Below are 18,525 nucleotides of genomic sequence, written 5' to 3'. Positions count from 1 at the left end.
CTCTCAGTGCCTCCAGGGGAGGAAGGTAACGCCTCCCTAGGCTCAGTGAGGTTATGTAACTGGTTCCAGGTCCCAGAAGAGGGCCAGGCCGGCCTGTGTTCTTTCTGTACTGGGAAGGCGGCAGCAGGGGTGGGGGGCTTGCCGTGCCTGCCGGATCTTTCTGGGGAGCTTCCTGGCTGGCTGGACACCTTCCCCCAGACCCCCTGCATGCCAGAGCCCCTCTCCACATCCGGCCCCATCCCTCTCCTTCCTTATTCTCATACATTCCCAGAGAAGCTCATCCCCCCCATGGTTCCCAGTATACCTAGCTTCCAGCTCAGGCCTCTCTGCAGGCTCTAGACGCAACACCTCCTCTCAGGGGTCAAGGTCAGCGTAGGGCAGAGGGGTTAAGGACGCAGGCTCTGAAAACTACATCATGACTCCTACAATAACCTTCAACACCCTGCCTCGTTTCTCAGCTGGAGAAGGCTATGGCAACAGCATCCTTCTCAGAGGGCCGGTGTGAGTCTAAATGAAATAATTCATGCAAAGCTCCTAGATCAGCGCCCAGCACCCAGTATTTTCTCTACCTTGTTCCCTCCTCTCCAGCCTGCCCCTGCCCAGTCTTCCCTGTTCCCATGAAAGGCCCCGTGGTGACCCCATCTTCCTGGTCCCTGCCTAGGCTTCACTTGTATCCAGGCACCTCCAGGCCCCAGTGGCTCCCCCCCCTCTCCATTCTTGCTGCCACTGTGTTCTCTCAGGCCCTTTATTTCTCTGTTTTGTATCGCTCGGGCTGCCAGCTGGGCTCCTTACCTCCAGTCTCACTTCTTCCAGCCCAATACAACCACCAAATCCAGCCCCGTCCTTGCCTGGCAGCTACAGGACAAAGCCCACCCTCCCGGGTGCACCCTGCCTGCCAACATCTGGCCTGTGCCCACCTTTCTGGCTGCAGGTCAGCACACGTTCCCACGTAGCAGCCACGCCAAACCCCAGCCCCTGCTCCCATCCCCTTCCATCCCCCGTTTATGCGGTTTATTCTTCCTAGAACACATCCGTACGCCCCTCCTCATCTGCCTGATGCCTGCTTTTCCTCCAAGACCATAATAGTAATAGATACATTTACAGAACCTAATAGCCAACGTGATTCTAAACATGCTTTATAGGTGTTAATTCGTGTCATCTTTTCCACAACCCTCTGGAGTAGGTACATCTATAGAGTGAGGAAACTGAGGCACGGAGAGGCTAATAAGTTGACGGAGCTCCTAGAACAACTGGAGAGTCTGGGCGCAGACCGACGCAGCCAGCTCTAGAACGTGTGCCTGAGCAGCACAACATGCTTCAAGGCCCTCTGGGGCCCCATCTCCCAGGGAAGCCCCCCACCTCTCCAGGACTCCGGTGCTGCTGCCTCTTCCAGGCTGCTGTACGTTTGTCACAGCCTTGGTCAGATTGCTGTCTCCTGTGAACCTCTGGACAGAGAAGACCAAAATGCATTCATTTCCGCTTCCTCGGTGCCCTTAGGCCTTGGCACTGGGCAGCCCCCCTCCCCAACATATTCACTGCATAAAAACATAAGAGCATTTTTATGAGCGAGCGTCATCTGTGGGGCTGCCCTCTTGTTTTCACCAACCTTTGGGCCTTCGTTTCCTAGACTTATCTGGGACTTGCCTCTTCCAAGAAGCCTTGCCCACACCCTCCCTCTCTCCTTTGGTTTGAAGGGTTCGTCTCCCTTGCCCGGGACCATGTATGTGGACGGTCAGCTCTTGGTTGGGCCCGCTGATGGCAAAGGAGCCACAAGGAGCCAGCAGACTCGGGAAAAGGCCTGGTTCTCTTCTGTCTGGGGAGCGGAAGCTGGAGGCCTCAGGTCATGTCCTGTCCGGCTACCAGGACAGCAGAGTGAAGAAGCGTGTGGGGCTGAAGGGGGAGACAGCCCAGGGGTGGGTTCTGTTAGGATGTCCGTCTGCCGCCACAGCCACCCCAACTGAGATGACAGGGTCACAGGGAATCCAAGTGTAGATCCAGGGGCCATCCTGCCCCAAGAGGACTATAATCAAGGAATGTTACAGAACAAAGGAAAATGTCTTTCTCATGGTATTTATTCTGAAACCAGAACTGAGAGTGGAGTTGGGCAGAGCATTTTGAGGGTGATGCGAAGTTCCCACAGACCCCAGAAACTTCCTGCAGCCCAGCAGCCTGTGTTTCAGGGGTGCTGACGGGTAGCTGGGGGACAGTCTCACCAAGACTCTGGGAGCTGGGGGTCCTGCCCTCTGTGCAGAGGAAACTGAGTCAAGAACCAGGTTGCCCACCCCCAGTTGTCTGTCTCTAAGGCCAGGCCCTTGGGATCTGGACGCGCCTCTTCCCTTCGGTCTGTCCAGCAAGTGGGACACACCCGCAGCTCCCGGAAGGAACTGAGGTCTGTGGGCTTCGGCCGAGTGGGCTCCTTCCTCCAGGAAGCATCCCTCTTAAATGTGTGTTGTTTCCAGGTGCTTCCTGCAGCCTCTACCCCACACTTCCTGAGGAAGCTGAAGCCCAGAGAGGGCTTGGAACATTCTCTCAGCCACCTAGAGAGAGCCATTTTGGTGTGGATGTGTCAAAATGGCCTTGTCCACATGTAAAATCCCCTGTCCCACAGCCCTCCCTTAATCCTAACCCCCACCTCAGTCCCCGTACCCCATCCCTGACTTCCTCACCTCCCTCTGCCCCTGCTTGACCCCTCAGATCTCAGGTGATCGGGGCAGGGGCAGGGAGAGGATAAAGCACTTGCACGTACTTTGCAATTTTTCAAAAGCAAAATGTTTAGAGTGCACATGTGGCTGTGTTGCTTTGAGGTGGCATTAAAATGTCCCCAGCACAGGTCCTCTTCCAAAGCATAGATGCTTGGGGTTTTCCTGGGGGGGGGTGCCCCCGCAGAAGGTGGGGTTCCCTGGTCACAGCAGCCTCGTATCAGGCCTGGCCACAGTTGGGCTGGGAAGTCCGTGTTCCCTACCCCTGGGCCCTGCTGGCTCCCTTCTTGACAACGGGAGGGGTGCTAAGAAAGAATCCTGCAGGACACAGAGCTGGGCTCCATGTACACAGTGCAGGCCACCCCTGGGGCCCAGGCGGGGGCCTCGGTGAGTTCAGCCCATCCTGGTGGCGGCCACAGGGCCTGGAGGGAAGCCCTCAGTGGGGTTCGGACCCAAGCTGGTTGACAACCAGCTCCAGCTTTGTCACTTGCCACCCAGGTGACTCTGGATTAGCCCCTTAACTGCCCTGAGGCTCATGTCCCCATTCATAATGGGGGACAAATATGCCTTAGCTACAAGTGTGCTGTGAGAGTGCAATACCAGTGTGTCATTATTGCTGCTTGCCTTTCAGTCTCCTAGTTCCACCGGCCCACGCACTCCACGCTCACCGTCACCCCTGTCCCCACCGCGTTGACCTGGTATCACAGCAGACGAATAGCAGACTTTATTTCCCTGGAAGACCTTCTGTAGAACAGTGGCTTTGTCTGTGGATGATCACTAGGTGGTCTTACCACAGTGTGTCTGTGAGCTGGGCCACAATGCTCTAGAACTCACAAGTTCTGTTGGGACCGCAGCACCAGTACGGGGTGTTCCTCATGCCGAGCCCAGAGCCGCGCACCTGGCAGGCATGCGAGAAGATTGATGAGTTATTGAATGAATGGATGGAGGTGGAAATGAAGATCCAGTTAAGGGAAGTCCCTGGACTCACAACTTGCAACTGGCTCTGCTCTGCTAAGCCTGCTTTGGAGCAGAGTATTAATCCCTCCTACTTCTCCCACCTCTGGTCTGCCCAGGACATCATGCAGAACCCTTGGCGTTGGTCTCCCCACCACCCTGTCACCTGCACCCTCTGCCAGAACCCCTACTTTTCCTGCACACGTTTCCTGGTTCCTTAGCTGCTGTCTGGTGTCTTCATCGGCATGCAAGTGGAAGGGTGATGGCGTGTGGGTATGTTTAACTCCCAGATAATGTATTTCTGGAGGAATGTGGACCATGAGTGCTTCGGTCTCCTCATGGGCATAACGAGGGGTTGGACCTGAGGGCTTCTGACACCCTGTCCTTCTCTGGCATCCTATGGTGCTGTCACTCCTGGGCACCATTGTTTCTGTTTGGACTGGTGAATTATACACCATGTCAGCATAATTCAAAAGATAGAGTAGGCTCCTCATATATCCTTCCAGGGACAGTCCAGCATATGCATACCTAGAATGAAGCTTGAAGCCTTGGGCCAGATTGGGTCAACTCTTGTTTGGTTGTTTTTGATACTGGTATGCTATTGTTTAGATGCCTCATCATTTATTTATTCAGTCCTTCCACCCACATCCCCCTCCCTGATATTTAGGCTTAAAAATAATGCTGCAATGCATATCCTTGTATATGTATCTCTGAGCACATGTACAATTATAACTATAAAAATCCTAGAAGCAGAACTCCTGGTTCAAAAGATAGATGGCATTTCAATTTGTATTGATATGACCAAATTGCCTTTCAATGATATTTATGATTTATACTTCCACCCACAATAGTGAGTGTCCATCTCTCCACAAACCAGTATCTATGATATTTAGGAAATCATAAGTTTGTAGTAGATGAGTTTTCCCAAGTGGAACATAACCTATATAACTGCCTTCTAGGTCAGAAGTAACATATTAACAGCATCCCAGAGCCCCCTCCCCATGTTTTTTTTGTCACTACTCACTGTTCTGTCACTACTCACTGTTCTGCCTAGTCAATATCTGACTTTTAATACCATAAGGTTAATTTTGCTTGTACTAGACTTTTACATGGAATTAAATAGTTCGTAATCTATTGCTTCTGGTTTTTCATGCTCAGCATATATGAAACTCATCTATGTTCTTGTGTGTGGCGACAGCTCAACCATTTTCATTACTGCTGTTTAAAAATACAGGATAACTTATTTGTTCATTCTGCTGGTAACAGACATTTGGGTGATTTTAGTCTGGGGACATTGAGAATAGTGCTGCTATGTTTATTCTTAAACCTGCCATGTAGGACAACTGTACTAATTTCTTGGGTATTTCTATGAGTAGAACGGCTGGGTATAAGAGAGCATGTTTATGTTTAGCTTTCTGGTGTTGTAAATAAAATTGAGAGCTCCAGCTGCTCCGGATCCTCTCCAGGACTTGGTATTGACAGAAGTTTTCAACTTTAGCCATTCTGTAGGAGGTGGAAGTGGTTTCTCACTGTGGTTTTAATTTTCATTCTCCTGATGACTACTGTATTTGAGCCCTGTTTTATATTATTTTGGCCATAAAAACCTTTGTGAAGTGCCTCTTCAAGTCTTTTGTTATTTTTCTTTCTAAAAACTGATTTGAGGAGTTCTTTATATATTCTGGACATGAGTTTTTTGTCAGATGTAAATATTGCAAATGTTGTCTCCCATTCTGTGAATTACCTGTTCATGTTCAAGACATCTTGCCTACTTTGAGGTCATGAAGATAGTTTCCTGTGTTATTTTCTAGAGGCATTATGCATCTTTTCCTCAAGATCTGAGCTGAAATGTCCACAATAGCCAAACTGTGGAAGGAGCCTCGGTGTCCATCGAAAGATGAATGGATAAAGAAGATGTGGTCTATGTATACAATGGAATATTACTCAGCCATTAGAAATGACAAATACCCACCATTTGCTTCAACGTGGATGGAACTGGAGGGTATTATGCTGAGTGAAGTAAGTCAATCGGAGAAGGACAAACATTATATGGTCTCATTCACTTGGGGAATATAAATAATAGTGAAAGGGAATAGAGGGGAAGGGAGAAGAAATGGGTAGGAAATATCAGAAAGGGAGACAGAACATAAAGACTCCTAACTCTGGGAAACGAACTTGGGGTGGTGGAAGGGGAGGAGGGGGGGGTTGGGGGTGAATGGGTGATGGGCACTGAGGGGGGCACTTGAAGGGATGAGCACTGGGTGTTATTCTGTATGTTGGCAAATTGAACACCAATAAAAAATAAATTTATTATTAAAAAAAAAGACCTGAGCTGAGATCAAGCTGAGATCAGATGCTTAACCAACTGAGCCACTCGGGCACCCCAAGAAGCTTTATACATCTTTCATATTTAGATCTCTATTCCACCTGGAAATCTTAAGTTTGATGGAAAATAGGAATTAAGAATAATTTTTCCCTCTGTAGATATCCTATTGACTAGGTATTTTTATTGAAAAGATCATCCCTTTTTCATTGCTCTGCAGTATTATCTTTGTCATAGAATGAGTGTTCTTGTATGAGTGAGTTGATTTCTGGACAGTCTTTTCTGTTTTATTAGTCTATTTGTCTATCTTTACACAATATTATGCTGTAATAATTTATATTTAGGACTCTTCTACATATTTTAGATCTATTCCTGGGTATTGTATTTTTATTGGTTGAGTACATATTTAAAAGTGTCCTTTTCAATTATTTTTAGTATATAAAAACATAGTTGTTTTTATGTATGTTTAAATTTAGTAATCTGAAGATTCTTTTGCATTTTCTATATACACAAGCATGCAGACTGTAGATAATGACAGGTTTTTTTTCCTTTCTAATCCTCATGCTTTTTCCTTATTTTTCTTGTTTTATTGCAGTGTCTAGGTCCTCTTGCATTATGTTGAATAGAAGTAATGATAGTTGACATCTTCTCTTGTGGGAAAAGCTTTTAGTGTCAGTATTAGGATTAATTTCCCCGTTCAGTATGTTTGTTTAGGTCTTTAATAAATATCCTTTATCAGATTGAGGAAGTTATTCTCTATTCCAAGAATACTTAGGGTTTTTTTTTCCTAAGAGTGTATTTCAAATTTTATCAAATATTTTTTTACATTGATTTTTTTCTTTATTCTGCTAAGATGGTTACATTGATCAATTGTTCAGTGTTAAATTAGCTTTGTTTTCCATTAATAAACCCAGTTTTCTCACAGTGCATTTTCCTTTGCATATGGTACTGGGTTTGATTGGGTAAAATTTTGTTGAAGATATTGAAATTGATCTTTGTGAAAGAGATTGGCCTTCTATAAGTTTTCTTTGATATTAAATGCCTATCAGCCTTTGGCAGCAAGGATATGTGAGCCTCATAAATGAGTTCAAAGTATTCCCTCTTTTTCTACTTGCTAAATGTGTTTGAGAAAGAGTGATTTTCCTCAAACATTTGGGAGAATTTATTTATTTATTTATTTATTTAAAAATATTTTATTTTTTAATTTTTAAATTTTTAAAAGATTTTATGTATTTATTTATGAGAGACAGAGACAGAGAGACAGAGACACAGGCAGAGGGAGAAGCAGGCTCCCTGCAAGGAACCCTGTGTGGGACCTGATCTTGGATCCTGGGATCATGTCCTGAGTCAAAAGCAGATGCTCAACTGCTGAGCCACCCCCACATCCCTTACAAGATTTTGTTATTTGAGAGAGTGAGCAAGAGAGAGAGCAAGGGGGAGTCTTTAGCAGTGGTGGGAGGGGTAGAGGGAGCTCGAGAAGCAGATACCCTTGCTGAGCAGGGAACTGGAGTGAGGAAATTTAATAATGAAGTTAAATTCTTCATTAAGAAGAATTTATTCTCCTCGATTTATCTTCATAAACTGAAATTTTCTTAGTGGGGAAAGTTTTATTTAAGGATTCAGTTTCTTTAATTAATATGGAATTATTCATATTTTCTGTTTTTATGTCAGTCTTGGTTTTTCAAGAAGTTAGTCTATTTCCTCTGGGAAATGAACAAGGGGTGGTGGAAAGGGAGGCGGGCGGGGGGTTGGGGTAACTGGGTGACAGGCACTGAGGGGGGCACTTGACGGGATGAGCACTGGGTGTTATGCTATATGTTGGCAAATTGAACTCCAATAAAAATAAATAAATAAAAAACCAGAAAGATTAAAATGGTAAAAAAAAAAAAAGAAGAAGTTAGTCTATTTCATCTAGTTTAATGGCATAAAGTTGTTTCTAATATTATTTTATAATCTTTATTTTTAGGGGATATCAGCAATTTGTATACTGTCTCCTTTTCCTGATACATCTTGCTAATGTATTTATCAATTTTATTCTTTTCAAAGAACTATCTTTAGCTTTGTTAATTTTTCTCTATTTTGCATTTGTTTTCTATTTCATTGTTTCCTCTCATGTTATTTTTTTATTTCTATTTTCTGCTAGGTTTACTTTGCTATTTGTTTTCTAACTTCTTGGTATAAATACTTATTTCACTGATTTTCATCCTTTATTTTTTTCGAATATATCCATTTGAGGCTATAAATTTCCCTTGAAGCATGGCTTTAATTGAATTCCAGAAGTTTTGATACAGTTTTCATTAATACTTAATGTGTGTTCTAATCTCCAGTGTGATATTTTGTGAACCATGAGCAATTGAGAAGTACTGTATATTCCTCACCTTCAAGACTTTGTGATTCTTAAACTTCCATTTGGTTACTGACTTCTAATTTAATTTCACTGTGGTCAGGGAATATGCTCAGAGTCATTTTAAACCTTTTGAAATGTACTAACATTTGCTTGGTACTAATACTATGGCTTAGCGTGTGACCAATTTTAGAATGTCTCTTGTAGTTACTGGGCACAAGGTTCTACATATGCCATTAGATCTGTTTCTTAATTATGTACTTCAATATTTTATATGTTGTCTATTTTTTATTGAGCTATATTTCATATGCCATAATATTCACCCTTTGAAGTGTACAATTCAGTAGTTTTTAGTGTGTTAACAAAAGTGCGTGGCCATCACCACTAATTTCAGAACATTTCATCACCCCAGAAAGAAACCCTCCCCATTTCTCCCTTCCTCCAGCCCTTGGCAACCAGTAATTTATTTTCTGTATCTATGGACTTATTCAAGACATTTCATATAAGTGGAATCATATAACATGTGGCCTTTTGTGTCTGGCATCTTTTGCTCCATATCATGTTTTCAAGGTTCACCTACGTTGTAGTAAGTATCGCACATCATTACATTATATGGCTGAATAATATTCCACCATGTAGTCATACCACATCTCGCTTGTACTTTCACCATTTGAGGGACATTTAAGTAGTTTCTCTTTGTTGGCCATTATGAAGAGTGCTGCTAAAAACACTTGTGTATAAATTTTTGTGTGAACATAGGTTTTCAGTTCGTGTGTGTGTGTGTGTGTGTGTGTGTGTAGGAGAGGAACTTCAGGGTCATATGGTAATTCTATGTTTAACTTTTTGAGGAGCTGCCAGAGAGCTATCCAAAAAGCCATACCAGGGCAGCCCAGGTGGCTCAGCAGTTTGGTGCTGCCTTCAGCCCAGGGTGTGATCCTGGAGACACGGGATCGAGTCCCACATCGGGCTCCCTGCATGGAGCCTGCTTCTCCCTCTGCCTGTGCCTCTGCCTCTCTGTCTCTCTCTCCCCATGTCTCTCAAGAATAAATAAATAAAAATCTTTTTTTAAAAAAAGGCGGTACCATTGTACACTCCTACCAGACATGTATGAGGGTTACAATTTCTCCACATTCTCCTTATTGTCTGTTAGCTATTAGCCATCCTGATGGTGTGTGAAGTGGTATCTGATTGTGGTTTTCACTTGCATTTCCCTAATGACTAAAGATACTGAGCATCTTTTTATATGATTGATCATTGGCCATTTGTTTATCTTCTTTGGAGAAATGTCTGAAATGTTTTGCCCATTTGAAATCGCATTCTTTGCTTTTTGTTGAGTTGTTAGCATCCTTTATATATTCTAGATATTAGTCCTTATCGGATCTGATTTTGTAAATATTTTCTCCCATTTTATGAGTCGTCTTTTACTTCCTTGATTCTTGTTTACTATTTTATGCTTATTCTATCAGTCACTGAGATAGATGTGTTAAAATCCCCTATTATGATTATAGATTTTCTATTTTTTCTTGTAGCAGTATCTATTTCTAAGGCTCATTAGGTGCATACAAACATAGACTTATAATATCTTTCTTTTACATTCGCCCTTTTTATTATTTTTTAAGACTTTATTTATTTATTCATGAGACACACACACACACACACACAGAAACAGAGAGGGAGAGAGAGACAGGCAGAGGGAGAAGCAGGCTCCATGCGGGGAGCCCGACGTGAGACTCGATCCCAGGTCTCCAGGATCATACCCTGGGCTAAAGGCAGCGCTAAACCGCTGAGCCACCCAGGGTGCCCAACCCTATTTATTATTATCCCTGTGTTTTAGTAATGCTTCTTAAAGTCTACCTGTCTGAGATTAGTATGCTACACTAGCTTTTTTTTTTTTTTTTTTAGTGGCTTGTATATCTTCTTTGTCCTTTTAAAATTATTTTGTCTAAAAAAAATTATTTTGTCTATATTCTTATTTAAACATCATATATCCTATAAGCAGCTTATATTTATTTTTTAAACCCAGCCTGGCATTTTTCATTTAATTGAAATATGTAAGCTATTTGTATTTTTGTAATTACTGGTATATTTAGACTGAAATCTAATCTAGCGTCTTATTTGTTTTCAGTTTGTCCCACTTCTTCTATGTTCATTTTTCTCTCCTTTTTTGTCTTCTTTTGGAATAATCATGTTTGTTTTGTTTCGTTTTGTTTTAAGATTCAATTTCCCTGCTCTATTAGCTTGTTAGTACACACTTTCTCACAACTCTTCTAGAGGTTGCCCTAGTGATTACAACATGCATCCTCCACTTATTAAAGCCTCATATGTTAGTGCACTTACCACGTCCTAGACAATGCAAAGACTGAGTGTCACTTACTCCATTTACCCCTTCCCACCTCTTATGCTATTGTTTCCATGTACATTAATTTCAGTTATTTAAAACCCCATGATATATTTTCATTATACTGCCTGAACAGTCACTATTCACTTAGATTTACTCATTTGCCTATCCTTTCCTTCTCTCCATTTCTGCCTGCATTTCTTTGTTTTTATCTGGCATCATTTTTTAAATTACCTTTTTTTCTTTAAAGAAGAATTTTGGACTTACAGAGAAATTGCAAAGACAGTACAGAGAATTGCCACTTATCCTGCGGGCACTTTCCCCTATTATTATCTTATTAGTAGAATATATTTCTTACAATTACTGAACCAACTAATACAATTAGTATTAAAGTCTATCCTCTATTCAAATTTTCTCAGTTTTTACCTCATGTCCATTTTTCCCTTCAAAGAAACCACATTATATTTAATCATCATGTCTTCTTAGGTTCCCTGTGGCTATGACATTTTCTTAAGTTTACTGATTTTTTGATGACCTTAACAGTTTTTGAGCAGTACTGGGGATGTATTTTGTAGAGTGTCCCTCAACTGGGATTTGTCTGATATTTTTCCAGTTATTAGATTGGTAGCATAGGTTTTTGGGAGGAAGAACCACAGACGTAAAGTGTTATTTTTAGCACATCATGTCAAGGGTGCATACAATTCACAGGCCCCTCAAAATCAGGATCTGCCCCTGAATGTGGGGTAACTATGGCCACTGACCATCCTAGGAAATGACTGCATAGCCCTGAGATAGGACGAGGAAGGAGTTGTGGATATGATGTTTCCTCTGGGAGCCTATCACCATACCCGTCTCAGATGTGAGTGTCCCATTGTGTTGAGATAGTTGTGTTTAAAGACAGGCCTTTTCTTTACGACATAGTCCCTAGATGTAAACCAATTATTTCATCTGGTGCTCATCCAAAGAAACTCCAATTGTTCTAACACTGGAGGGAAAATTGGCCATGCCGGGCTGGCCAGGGTGCTAGTTTTCAGCACAGTCATACCTTCTGGAGAGGTTCTCAAGGGTAATTTTGACTCAGGTGATATTTGCTTTCTTCGCTGCCTTTAGATGTGACTCCACAGAATCTCCTAAAGAGAAGCAGTAATTCTTAGAGACCATGCAGTATAAATCCATCTGAAGAAAACCATTTTAAATATCTAAATTCAACAAAGTTTGTATGACTGCCTGGATAGGCGATGAGCACTTAAAGGGCAGTGACAGTTCCCCTCAGCTTGTCCTGGGTTCTATGGGGCTGTGATGTCTGATGGCCAGGCTAAGATCTGAGCAAAGATTTGAAATCAGGTTTTTTGTTTGTTTGTTTTGCTTTGACCAGATATCCGTAGATAGCAGCACTCTAAGTAGCTTTCTGTGGTGCTCAGAATAGAGACCTTATTTCCCTAATAAACTGAGAAGGCAAACGCTGACCCAATAGGGAGAAAGGAGGTTTACTCTTGAGGATATTTGCATTGAGTTGCACTCTGACCCTACAGGCCTCGTTCTGTCATGTGGGGCCATCCAGAGAAACCACATACTGTGCTTCCCCAGATAGCAGAGGATGGGCTTTTGAGCCACCCCCCCCCCCCCTTAATCTTATTTCCTTTGGGATAAACTATCTCAACTTCTCCAGTCAACTGTTGGGATGTGGTTGTGAGCCCTGTCAACATTTTAGCCCAACTTCTGTGAACAAATTGCCATTTCTCTATTAAATTGTGGTGCTAGAGAGGGTCAAATACATTGGGGTTGCTGCCCCGGGGTTGGTGTCGGGGAACTGTAAGCTCCCAGGGCCTGAGCACGGCCCCACAGGGCTCAGAGCTGGTGCCTAACCTGAGGGTTCTTGGTAGGTGGGGTGCTGGGGAGAACCAACCCTCACATCAGAGGCCACCCTGCTCAGCACAGCAGCCGCTCTATGTTCTAAGAAGCAGCAGGACTGGACATACACACTCTGGATTTCCCCCACCCACCCCAGCCAATTTACCCCAGTCTGAGTCCTCTCTCTCATCCAGATTTAGTTGGAGAATTGCCTTAGCTTTTAAGCAAGGCCCCAAAATGATGTCATTGTTCATGCTCAGCTGCCCTCGCCTCAACCAGGCTAACAAGGACGGGAGAACGTCCCTTTGTTTCAGGCCAATGGGTCCCCAACTATAGCTGTCTTCCTTGTTTCTTAAGGTGCTGGGCCCACCCAGAGTGTTAAACCCAGGTTCCAAGGGCAGAGAGGGAGGGGATGGCCCCCTGGCTGCCCTCGCACCTGCTTTAGAAAACAACCACCCCACTTACTTACGTTCAGTGAGTACACTCCTTTGATGGTCTCTAGCTGCTGAGGGATATAAAGAAGGGCCTGGCAAGTTCTGCCAGCATGGTGGAGAAGCTGTTGTACCTCCCTGCCATATCATGCTCCTGCAGGAGGCACCTGTTCCCCACCCTTTGGCTTGACCCTCTAAGAGATACTTGGGATGGTACACCATCTCTTCACTCTCTTTGCCCCAGTCACCAGAGGCAGCCCAAGTCTTCCAGGTCATCTGCTACCACCTGGCGCCTGGCCCCAGATGGTTCTGTGCATCCACCATCCTACCCCATCCCTCTCACCACCCCCCCCTCCAGATCTTTCCAGCACACACTCTCTGGAACTCTGTCTGACATTGGCCACCTCCCCTCTTCTCTGAAAATGCCTCCACCTTCTTCGTGACCTGAAGCCTGGCTCTCTGCTGAGGCCCCTGCTCCCTGCAGCTGTCAGGGAGGGGCCAGTTTCTCTCACACAGGCCAGGTATCAGGAAGGGCCTAGAGGTGGAGGGGCTCCTCCTGGTTTTGTGATGCAGCTGCCAAACCCTGTCTCTTCTTTCTCCTTTCCAGGTGGCTGTCAACCTGGCCTCTAGTTACTCCTTCAGGGATTTCTGCAGCTCCTACCTCTCCTCGGCCTCTCTGCCCAGCATCATCGTGACATGCACTGTGTCACCCTATCTCCCTTCTTCCTCACACCTTCTCCTCCATATTATTTCAGCCACCTCTGAAATCTCAAAATTGTCTTTTATTTTTAAAAGTTTTAAATTTACATAAAGTAAAATTCCTTCTGGTGTACGGTTCTATGATTTTTGTACACGCCCAGATTTTCATATGTAATGACAACCACTGACAGGATATAGAATAATTCTAATACTCCAAAGAACTCCTCCATGTAGACCCTTTATTCAAACTTCTCAGTAATCAATGATCTGTTGTCTATCTCTGCATCTTTTTTTTTTTTTGCTTTCTCTAGGATGTCATATAAATAGAATTATATAGACTGCACTGTTTGATGCTGGCTTCTTTCACTCAACAGAATACCTTTGCACTTCCTCCATGTTGCTGTGTGAATCAAGTTAGTTGGCTTTGATTACTGAGTCGTATTCCATTATAAAGATGGATTACAGTTTAGGTTGTTTTTTTTTTTTCCTAATTCATACCCCTGTTGAAGGACATTTGGGTTGTTTCTAGTTCTTGATAATTGCAGCAGCATTATCCACAAATGTTTGTGGGCAAATTTTAGGTATATCTAAAGTTTTCACTTAAGATAGATAAATACCTACTGTATTTATTTATAATGTTGCTGGGTCACATGTGGGTATAAGTGAGATTTCAATTTTCAGTTTCCTCTCCTCTGACAGGGACTATCTGCATGGTTCCCTTTTTCCACACCTCTCTCTGACCCCTCTCTGACCTCATTAAGACCTCTCATTCAGAGCCTCCCAATTTTTCATTAGTCATCCTCTTCATCTTTTTTCTTTCCTTCTCACACAACTTAGTTTTCCTGGTCCGTCATAATGGTCATTCTCTTGGAAACATTCCTAACTCCTTCTAACATGCTGTTCTGGCTGCCCCCCAACCTGGCAACCTCAACTAGCCATCCATTCTGCCTCCATTAGGGTGGAATAGTGTGGTTACAGAAACACATACAGCTGTGCCAATGGGTTAATTTGTGACCAAAATCTCATTTGAGCAATCTGATACTAACTGGCCTCCTAAAATGATGATTTCATACTTCTCTCTCCTCAGAACTCTAACACCCCCTCTCCTCTCCACTAACGGTCTGGCCTCCATTGCTGAGGAAATGGAAACAATTAGGTTGGAGGTTGCTCATCATCTTCCCTTCACTTGATAGGCCGTAGCTTTATTCTACTCTTCACCTTCCTTCCTTTAAAATGATGAATTGCCCATGCTTCTATCTGTGGCTAACCACTCCATGCTGCATTCTATCCCATCTGTGCCCATCCTACCTTCTCAGTGGGATTATTCCTGCAATGATTCCTTCTATTGCCCACCTTAAACATTCCATATGCTATAGCTCATCTTGAAATATAACTTCTCCTGGTCGTGCCTGGGTGGTCATGGAAGTCAAGGAATTGATTTCGATTTCACGAAGGCCACAGAAAGGCCAAGTAGTTCCCACGGGGCCATGGAGTTCAAAGGAATATTCCGGAATGGCTGGTTCTAGGCCTGCAGGTTGTGAGCAGAGGCTGCTGCTGGCTCTCTCCCCAGCTCCTGCGTGACACTACAGAGACAGCCATCTATCCATAAGTAAGGCGGATTTAGAAAAGTAAAATTTGAATTCGGGAACCCATCATGCCATGTCTAATGCAGGGCTTTTGCCAGGCCCTGTCTCTGTCCTTCCCTCCTACCTTTACATTCTACCTGGAAGGCCAGGAAGGGAGGCCTGCTACCTCCAAACTGAGGTCCTTCCTGTCTGCTAGTGGACATGCCTCCCATCCCTTTCAACATGCAGAGTGTGACATATAGACCAGCACAGCTCTCATGCTACTTTCCATAGTCTTCTGAAGGCAGGACCATGACTTCTGTCCTTGGGTACTCCCTAGGATACAAGAAAGGGCCCAGCGGCAGACTGAAAACTATGCAGCAATATGGTCGATGTAACATGGCACCCAGGCTCGAGCAGCTCCCAAGCTGCTTCATGATGCTCTTATCTTCCTGTTGGCTGGCCTCCGTCCTCTCACAGAGGTCAGGGGCAATGTTCGTTGTCTGTGAACTATTTAGTAGATGCTTTGCTTTACGTCGGTGTAGCCCATGACAAATCCACAAGAAACCAGAGCCACCAGCAGTGGTAGGATCAGAACACTTTAATAAGATATCAGTGTCAAAATACATTTCCTTATAAAGTTAAGCTCCCCTATAGCAATGTTGTCAGTAGGAGTTTGACAATACAGTAATGTTCATGAACTCGTTACGTTGACAGGTAAGGTTAATATGAAGCTTGGAATATTTTTCAGAGTGTTTTAGTAAAACTGCAAGGGTAAAATGCCCTTAATGCTGAGGCAACACACACAGGAAATCAAACACCAGCGTTTATACGTCAGTAACCCTTCAAGTTCTGCCGCTGTGCGTGGGGCAAAGCGGTGGTGCTAAAGTGTGATTTGGTCAATGCAGCGACCGGGTCGTTTTTCCCCTAGATTTCTTTTGAACTTCAGGTTTTTTTTGTTGTGTTTTTGGCAATAAGTCTATCCGGCTTTACCAAATTCTTGGCCTGCTGTGCTTTGTATTTCTAGAAACGTCCTCATTGTACCCAGGACAGAAGAGCTTCATGTGATCGGTGTTTAAAAACCAAAGGTATTGTCCCTCTTACCCAGTGAGTTACAAAGTGCTCTGAGAACACTTGATTTTCAGTGCTTCCTACCTGTATAAGTCACTTCAGGTGACAGACCTTGGGGAAGGCCTGAGGCGAGGGGCCAACCAGGAAGTCGGCCTGCTGCTGCTCCTCACAGGGCCAGCTGACAGCAGGCTGAGGAAGGGGTGCGGGCCTGGACCGGACCAGTGGCACCCCTCTCTGCACCCTCTCTCAGGCCAGCTCCATGTGCTCTGGGCTGGTAAGCTGGGAGGACCATGGGCTGGGGCACTACACCATTTCTGAATCCTCCCTTTCTTTTGTGAATTCCTGCTGAAACCATCTCATGGTGATTCTGGAAATATCCAAATGTGCCAAGTGAAAGACCTGTAGAGTCCCATAGCTCAGTGCACTTGAAGGGCTAGCAACAAAATCTGAAGAAAAATTAAAGCACTTCCCCTCCCTTAGATTCGCCCCACCCTCACCCCATGACATGCCATCAGACCCTCTTGGCAGCAATAATAATATACATACATACATACATACATAATACATATAGAACACGAGAAGACAGCTCGCAATGCTCCCACACTTCGTGATTCCACGTCTTGGATTGTTTGTCATGCCCATGGCATATCCCCAAAGCAAAAAGGCAATAGCGAGAAAGCTCAAGAAGAGCTGGTACAGGCCCCGGGGGAGAGTGCCATAGAGCTGCAGTGTCAGCGACACCGAGAGAAAGAGAACTGACGCCTTAAAAACCATCTCAAAGTGATTTCGTGAGCAGGATTCCGTTTCTCAGTTTTTAGATATTACAGAGTACCCATATCTATGATAGACACTTAACCCAGATAGACATTTTCTTTAAAAAAAAAAAACAACTCAGTTATGTTTTTGAATAATAACAAACAAATCCACCAAATGCAGGAGAGAAACCCCAAACAGGGAGGGAAAAGCCACATTGCGCAACCATCACGGACAACCACATATGCTAGAGTTCACCCTTCACATTTCTCTTTTTTCCCAAAAGTTGTGTCAAAATCAGAGCCAAGAGTCGGCTTAAGAAAAGAAAAAAGACAGATAACTTACCATAGGGTGATTAGTTTTAAGAAAGGAAGGAGGAGGGCTTTGAGAGGAACAGGCCGTGAAAATCTAGCTTGGATAGCAAAATTAGTTTGTTTCTCTTTGGCAACAACAGCAACAAGTTAGACAAAGCCAAAGCTTTCCTGACAAGAGAACAAACCTATACACAAAACTCGTTAGTATGGATAGTGTGTGTGAGAGAGAGCCAGACAGAGGGACCCAGGAATAATATAAATTAGAAGTAATCAAAGTTGGGGAAAGAAAAATCTTACAAAATTTAAGAACATGTTCATTGACAGAATAAAACGCAGCAGGTAAAACAACAGTGTATCTTAAAAATACAGCTACTAAAGTGAGCATCTTTAGAAAAAGGCCACTACTTGGTGACGTGAGCAAGTTCGCCAGGTAGGTATATCTTGTAAAAAGTGTGTTGGTGTTAGAAATACCTAGTTGCAAAAGTCGACGTAGAGAGTGAAGCTGGCAGGGCGGCATGAGCGGGGGTGTCCGCCCACGGTGGGGTGGGGGGTGGGGGGGGGCCCTGGCTCAGGTGGCCTGGTCCAGGGCTCTGAGGAGGTCCCCTCCTTGCAGGAGCGTGGAGCTTCCTGGGACAGGAACGTTCACCTCACAGTCATATCTGGTCAATTCGGGCAGCAGGTAGGGCTCAAAGGAAGGCCCAAGCAGCCGACTTGCCATGCCTGAAAGAACGGTTGGTACCGTGTTTTTAAAGCTCTCAAACATTCCTAAAAGGGGCTCTTCCATAAGAGGGCCTCTGGTGTGTTTCCCCCAAAGCCAGGCACCCTTTTGGGATGGTATCATGATTTGTAAGATGGGAACAGCCTCAGGCAGCGCAGGGTGGAAGGCAGGTGGCTAACCCTCCGGAGAACGAAGTCTGGTGGGCCGACCCCTCCCAGAGCTCCCCAGGCCACCCCGCGGCAGTGCAGTGCGTTCTCCGGGCATGTCCTCAGTTCCTGCCCCAAGGCACAGTGATGCCCCTGCTACGGGAATGAGGCAGTAGGCGACAGGGCAATGTGAAGCACTGAGCAAAAGACACGGGCTTAGGGACCCTTAGGTCCAAGGAGCCCTGAATGTCCCTCCTACAACCCTGGGGGCAGATGGCCTCCAGCCCCTGCCGCACTCCCTCTGGGGAAGGTGGCTCCGCCG

At 44.6% G+C, this 18,525-nt stretch overlaps 1 protein-coding gene across 1 annotated transcript in view; it reads right to left on the bottom strand.

Moving 5' to 3' along the window:
- Window positions 1-15,787: 15,787 nt before the first annotated feature.
- The window catches only part of EPAS1 (endothelial PAS domain protein 1), an 86,388-nt gene continuing 83,650 nt past the window's right edge, over window positions 15,788-18,525 (bottom strand). The window contains exon 16 of the mRNA XM_025992587.2: window positions 15,788-18,059. Coding sequence (XP_025848372.1) covers window positions 17,908-18,059 — 152 coding nt within the window. The 3' untranslated portion in view covers window positions 15,788-17,907. The remainder of the gene's footprint in view (window positions 18,060-18,525) is intronic.

Source organism: Vulpes vulpes, chromosome 16 (assembly GCF_048418805.1).
Source record: "Vulpes vulpes isolate BD-2025 chromosome 16, VulVul3, whole genome shotgun sequence".
Lineage (NCBI taxonomy): Eukaryota > Metazoa > Chordata > Mammalia > Carnivora > Canidae > Vulpes > Vulpes vulpes.
Note: the sequence above shows the minus strand (reverse complement) of the source record. Positions and strands in the feature narration are given on the sequence as shown.